The sequence below is a fragment of the Alosa pseudoharengus genome, unplaced genomic scaffold (genome assembly GCF_046254945.1).
Source record: "Alosa pseudoharengus isolate Yale_2024_CS ecotype anadromous, Long Island Sound unplaced genomic scaffold, YU_APseudo_1.1 YU_APseudo_1.1_scf_22, whole genome shotgun sequence".
Lineage (NCBI taxonomy): Eukaryota > Metazoa > Chordata > Actinopteri > Clupeiformes > Clupeidae > Alosa > Alosa pseudoharengus.
In genome coordinates this window covers 1,439,202-1,446,575 of record NW_027468680.1, presented here as the reverse complement: position 1 = coordinate 1,446,575, position 7,374 = coordinate 1,439,202, and the positions used below count along the sequence as shown (strand labels likewise).

Here is a 7,374-nt window from a genome sequence, read left to right as displayed (position 1 = left end):
CCTGCCAGGACTTTTACGGGCTTTTCCCAAATCATGGAAGAAATGTCGACGCGCTACTCGACCAGGGTTCGACCAAGGGAAAAAAGGTTCTGGGAGGGTGTTTGGCTCGGGGTCATGGTGCAAAGGACCCTAGGGTGAAATTACTCAGAACCATCGCTTTAAGAATGCTTCTAACCGCTGAGTTGGGAGCCGGGGCTTTTAGGATTAGAGCGTTCCACTCCCATGCCGGTGTGTGTGGAGGTGGCGGGTTCGAGGGCTGTAAGCGGCGGACGAATTACGACCTCTGTTACATGTGTGTATGTGTGTGTATTTGTGTGTTGCACCTCACTGAAGTATGAGTGTGTGTGTGTGTGTGTGTGTGTGTGTGTGTGTGTGTGTGTGTGTCTCCTGTAGATGGTGTGGGAGAGTGGTGCAGTAGTAATCGTGATGTTGACGCCGCTAACTGAAGGTGGAGTAAAACAGTGCTACCACTACTGGCCTGATGAAGGATCCAACCTCTATCACATCTATGAGGTAAACACACACACACACACACACACACACACACACATACATACACATACACAGACAACCTCTATTACATCTATGAGGTACACACACACACACACACACACACACACACACACACACACACACACACACACACACACACACACACACACACACACACACACACACACACACACACACACACAGAGACAACCTCTATCACATCTATGAGGCACACACACACACACAAATCCTCTATCACATCTATGAGGTATACGCACACACACACACGACCCACTCTCACTGGTCCGAGGCCTGTCTGTGGAGGAAAAGGAGGATAATCATCCCTAGCCTTTTAAAGAGAATTATACAACAATAGGTTCTATGGAACTATTTATTTGTTTCTAATTGGCAGAGACCAGAGCCCTATCTATAAGCCTCTATATATAACCCAATATATATCTAGCCCTATCTATAAGGCTCTGGCAGAGACATTCCATGAGTTGGAATATCCACTCGAATTTCCAATTCAAAGGAGCTTTATTAGCATGACTGTTTGGATTGTTGGGACTGTTGTTGCCAAAGCCAGTGTTACAGATAACACAGTAGTGTCACAAAAGAAAGAAAATAGACATACAGCAATGCACTCTATGGGTTTTATTTTAATGGTCTAAAAGGGAAGTGTCTGCGCAAAACGCAAGTCACTTTGTGGGCGGATCTTGGGCGCTGATGCTATTTACCGGCGGGATAATTGACTGTTGCGCCCGACGCAAATCTAAAATGGGGTGGTATGAAGTAGCTACATTAATCATGGGTGTGGTTTGGGCGTAATGTGCAATAAACCAATCAGAGCGTCATCTCACATTCCCTTTAACAACAGGCACGCTTGTTCCATAGCTGATTGCTATTATGGTGGCGTATTTGCCAGGCGCAGCCAAGAGCGTTCACATCGCTATAGTCACTGTTCAGTTGGGAACAGTTAGCTATTGATTTTTCCTCTTGACAAAATGTAATACAGAATTGTCACAAAGACATACTTTCCGATGTTTTGTGATCACTCTCACTGAATCACGAGGTTATGAATGCATGGTGATATTTTTGCTATGTACAATGTAATCTAACATTACCTCCCTATCGACAATGCATATCTTCTGTCAGTTAATCTCTTTTCTCCCGTGCTGCCGCTGGGGCATTTGGGTTAAATGGCATCGGCATGCAGTTCAACATCACGTCTCCTTAAGTCCTATAATATTTCCTAATTTATGTCATCAACACATCCGTTATTCGTGAAAATGTGTACGCTAGATTTATGCCTATTTTTTCACATCTTAATAGTGATAATATTTTTCTTTGAAATTATGTATGGTTTACAGAAATGGGAACTACGTTGTAGAGAGAGGAGCGAAGTATGCGTTGCGCATCACAGGCGGCCAAGCATGGCTCCTTACCATCAGGCAACTCAACAGTTTCCAAGTTGACCTAACTTTCAACTCTGCACAGTATCCCATTAACTGCATGACAGTAGGCTATTTACAATATTTTCTGTAAAATAGAGTTTGTAAACACGTTATCATCAACTTAATGCACGCACAACATTTGTTTGAGCAGGAGAGAGAATAACAATGAATGGATGCAGCAACTACAGAAATTGTAGCCATACTTGCTGCTTTCTTGTACTATCTGTGGTTGCTGGATAACAGCACATAAAAAGCTGATTAAGCTAATTCACTAACTCAAGACTTCAAGGCCATCATGGATATAAAATGTTTTTTGAAAATAACGAAAGAATGGAGGGAACATAGCAAAGCTTGGAGTTATTTCAGATGGGCTACAACAAGGTAGGCAAAATTATGATGCTTAAAACCTTAGCGCAGCTGGAATAATGCTTAGGTTGATGTTAAAGCGCACGCGATGTTTAATACACAACGGTAAATTGGGACAAACCTAAAGGTAACTTTAGGCTGTATAGGGTTGTATAAAGTTGTCCAAATTAATAGGTCGTAATTAGGCGTTGTTGTTGTAAAGATATTGCATGTAGATGTTGTACTACAGTATATAGGCTACTAAATATTTAGGTCACCAATGCACGAACAAAACCGGGAAATGGACAAATATTATCAAGGCTTTGAATGTTTTGGTGTGCAAAGCATTCATTAATGCAGGCCTGTGGTCATGCATGCGCTCTTAAAAATAGCATCTGCATTTGCGCCACAGACTTTAGACCAGGGAGTTCCTGGGGCCTGTACTACGAAGAGGGGTTACTGGCTTATCTGGGTAACTTCGAGAGTAACTTGATCACGTGTGGCATAACTTCCCGATTAACCCGTACTACGAAAGGTGGATATGTTTTAACCTAGGTATGCTGCCATGGCAATTTACGCTGCATCTCAAACCTGCTCCGAGCAGGTTATGTTCTTGGTTAACCCGAGGTTTCCGTTAACCACACCCTTTATAAGTACCACCCCTCCACTAACAATTCGAGACAATGTCGGCGTACCTGGATGATCCATACGACATCGGAGCGCAAATCGTGAGGTGCTCTCTTCGAGGGGTTTTAGAGACCGCCATATATATATATATATATATATATATGAAGATATAGATTGTCAACCGAGGGAATTCGTTATCTTTGTCAGATGATCTAGGCAGAAGTCTCTAATGTCACCCGTCATAGCAATGCCTTTACGTGGACATTCATTTATTCCATCTAATCGGTGATGCTGAACATCTGAGCAAGAATACTGTATTTACTGTACTGCCTTACAGTAGTGTTCAAAGACACCTTTTTCTTGTTAGCTGTAAAACAGAGGCCAAGTGAAGGCAAAAAGCATACTAGGCCTACATGTTTTCATAATTAAGAAATATTAATGCAAGTTATGACTATATAAACCACTATTCTGAATAATGTGTTTGTGTTTCATTTTCACCTGCTGCCATGTGCGTTTGGCAATGGTTAGGCATACACTAAATCAGTCAATGGGGGCTACTTAAACATTCAATTATCCTATTACTGTAATCTATATGCCCACTTCTGAATTGTGTTGCATCTGTAGGCCTTTCTATGAACTCAAAATAGGCAATTTAATTATTTCAACTCATTTCATACATTCCGCAAGCTATTAATCCGCCGTAACACATATTTGAAGACCATGTGGAAAAAAAACTTAACTTTTAGGCATTTAGGCTACCCGATCTGCAATACGTTGCCAACATCCTTGCCTTGCTTTGTTCACTGCCGACGTATTTGATTTTTGTCGTAGAGTGGGTTTTAATTCCTCATAACTTGGCATAATAATTGTGCATTCCTCATCCGTAAAATAAGGTGATCGCGTCATCATTGAAAGTGGTGACTTGCGCTGCAACCCGCCCCTTTTATGTGAACGCGCACAAACTCCAATGAGGTTAACCCCGGCTCAACAAATCAACTTCATAATCAGCGTCGTAGTACCGATTAACACCACTTATGATAACCAGGTTTTGTCAACCCCGGTTTAACAAAGTAACCCTGGGTTACATCTGGGTAGGTTAAGCTCCCTTCGTAGTACAGGCCCCTGGTCTGTGGCGGAATTGTTTTCTTAAACTGCAAAATATCAACGTTTGCGCCGGAACCGCCCCCGTGGGCGCAATCGAATTCCCTAATTTAGAGGCATGTACCTGTGGAGGGAAAATTCCAATATGCGCTGACTGCAAAATGGGAAAGACAAAAGCGCAAGTATACAAAGTCAATTGCGCTGGGACGCAAGATAGAGCCGTGTATCTCTCTTTCTTCCCCCTTACCTCACTTGTACTATACCCTTACCAGTCATCAGCCATCCTTGTGTTTGGCCCTCATCTTACCTGAAGTCCCATCCCTACGACTGCCCTATCCTCGCCTATTGCTGTCCCCCTGCCCGGATTCCTGGCCCTTAGCGACCCACCACTTGCCCTATGACAACTCCTAATTCCCATGGACAATCCACTTCCTACACTGGACTATTTGAACTTTCTGACCCTAAATAGGATTCATGCATTATCATACTGGATATGTAGCCATCCCACCTCTTTGTAACATACACCTCAGGTGGCTTTAAACACCATGTTCTATTCTCTTTCTCTACACCTAACTAACTTATTCATTTATCATGTAAACAGACCTTACTGTTCTGTACTGACCCTAGGCAGATGGGTCAGGCCTTTGAGTCGTGGATCTGCTCGTGGTTTCTTCCTATATGTATTTCCAATTCTAGGGAGTTTTTCCTTGCCCCTGTTACTCATGGGCCTTCTCTGATGGTTTAACACTCTGCATTGATGAGGAGGAACAGACAGTCAAGCGGGCAGAGAGTGCATCTTCATCCAGGTGCTCTAACTGGACTGTATCGGAAAGAGCATCCAGCATCCAATACTGCAGGATTTTTATGTCACCATTAGAACAACCAAAGGGCAGCTATATTGGATCAGTAGCTATGCCTTCGGGCTCAATCGTTTCAACTACAGGGTGAAAATGGCTGTCCTTATTTCACAATGTCTTTCAACGAAGATACGAAAAACCACCCATTGGAGAGGGATCTGGAATGTTGGTTACCTAGCAACCAAGACGCTGTCTATTGAAAATGGAACTATTTTTTGATGCGTAAAAACGAAGCCTCCTCATGCCCCTCATTGATGTGTGTGTGTGCGTGTGTGTGTGTTTCAGGTCAACCTGGTGTCAGAACATGTGTGGTGTGAGGACTTCCTGGTGCGGAGCTTTTACCTGAAGAACATGCAGAGCAACGAGAGTAGAACCGTCTCCCAGTTCCACTACCACACCTGGTTACCTAGCAACGTACCGGAGACTCAGAGCCTGCTCGACTTCCGCAGGTGCATACAGTACACACACACACACACACACACACACACACAATATACTTTATTTGATTCCACTTTACAAGTCAAGTTACATTAGGAACACACACACATTTATGTTTACATGTATTCATGTAGCTGTTGCTTTCCTCCAGTGGCTTATATTGAGGAGCATTCAAGCTACATAGCACAGGGAGACCTTAGCACAGGGCTCCCCAAATAGTTTAGCCCAAGGGCCTAATTATGTCAAGCATGCCAAAGCATTCAGGATACACCCACAAACATTTAGGAATTTAAAAATAATCTGACCAAAACAAAATCCCACCTACACAGATATTAATATGCATTTCTACTGGCATACTTCCTAGTGACATAAATGGAAAAAATATGAAGGGAAAAAATCATGAGACGCACATATCTAGGCTGACATAAGAAATATGCAGATATGATCACATCACACTTTCCCAGATATGGGTAGCCCAAACTGTCCTGAAAAAGGATGATATAGCAAGTATAGCTGGCCATTACAATGACCAATATAACTAGCTTATCTCAGATTAACTAGCTGAATGACACCACTGACCACTTCTGCATAATTTCATGGAGTGCTGAAATATACACTTTTTTTTACCTTTTCTGAACTGTGAGACTCAGCAAATGCTTTGTGGTTGTTAATTTATTGCAATATTATCTAACTATTCTGCCCTACAAAGGCAAAGTGCAGTAACTACATATTTGGTCAAAATTGAGTTTAGACTGAAAATGGGCTTCATAACACCTCCTTTGTCTTGTGACAAAAACTCTTGGTCCAACTGGGTCCCGTTTTAGAGAAATCACTATGTCAAATTTGCAGTAACTATGAAATCCAACCTAATACCGAGGCTAACCGCAGTGTAGATACTACGTTCTGCCTGTGTTTACCTGGCTTTGACGCAGATACTGCGGTCTGCCTAGTAGCCCCATCCAAAACATTCCATCACACACACCACAAACATGATAGCTGCTAGAAATATATTGTAAATTGACACAAACATCATGGCACAATCCCGAGGAAAAACCATGGTGGAACTTGCTTTGAAACGCAAGTATCCAAACAACGGTAAGGAAGATGGATAACATATGAACAACTAACCAGTCAAATAACACCTACATCTATTAATTATCATAAGCCTCGCACTAGGCTACTAGCTAGCGAGCCGCTAGCATATTAAATCATTTTAGCCTACCTGCTCCCTTGAAGACTGTAGCATCTATCCAGTCTGGAAATGCTGTCATAATCCAAATACGATCCCGTTGCCTTCATTTCTTAAGCTATTTTCGTTTCAGGCAGCTAGTCCAATTGTTGAGAAGTTAACAAGATTACATTTAGTTAGTCGACTGGAGCAAAGTCACTGTTAGTTTAGCATTCTAGTGCTAGCCGATCTCCTGAGGAGAGCCGTGTAGCGCCTGCAGCCTGCAAGGAAGGACGGTCTTGAATTAAATGTCACTTTATCTCGGTTGTTTACTTCTCATTACACACGCTACATCCCATGGTTTAGGTAAAATATCGCGTTGTCTAATTGATAGCCAATGAAGTTCAAGCTGAAAGGTCATGGGTTGCGAAACGACCATCGAGATCAGTCGACTTCTTCCGTTCATATCTTCTACTCTCAATGATTACATTGGCAGTCACTTATTTTGACGTTAATAATTAACGGTTAGATCTAGGTTGGGATTTAATTGGCAAGAGTATTTTTTCTGTGTAGATAGGCTACGTTTCCAATATTTGCTTTGCAGTTGTCACTGTAGGATAAAATTATAATAAAATGAATGTCACTGACAGCCAGAGGGGCTGGTCTCAAGTCACTGACGTGACCCAGGGCACACGATCTCATGCAACAACATAACTTTTTTCTCATGCAAACGCATAGGCTAAGTTTAATTTTTCTGATATATTTATTTAATAAAATGGTAACCCTGAATTTCTATACGCTCTAGGCCTAGTCCGCACTCGTACAACGTTTAGGCTACTCACTGTGATGCGCATATCCTACCGTTTCAAATTGCAATAGCGCTTCCTGCAGG

At 42.3% G+C, this 7,374-nt stretch overlaps 1 protein-coding gene across 1 annotated transcript in view; it reads left to right on the top strand.

Moving 5' to 3' along the window:
- Positions 1-393: 393 nt before the first annotated feature.
- The window catches only part of LOC143139232 (receptor-type tyrosine-protein phosphatase N2-like), a 13,671-nt gene continuing 6,690 nt past the window's right edge, over positions 394-7,374 (top strand). The window contains exons 1-2 of the mRNA XM_076299836.1: positions 394-513; positions 5,162-5,325. Coding sequence (XP_076155951.1) covers positions 394-513; positions 5,162-5,325 — 284 coding nt within the window. The remainder of the gene's footprint in view (positions 514-5,161; positions 5,326-7,374) is intronic.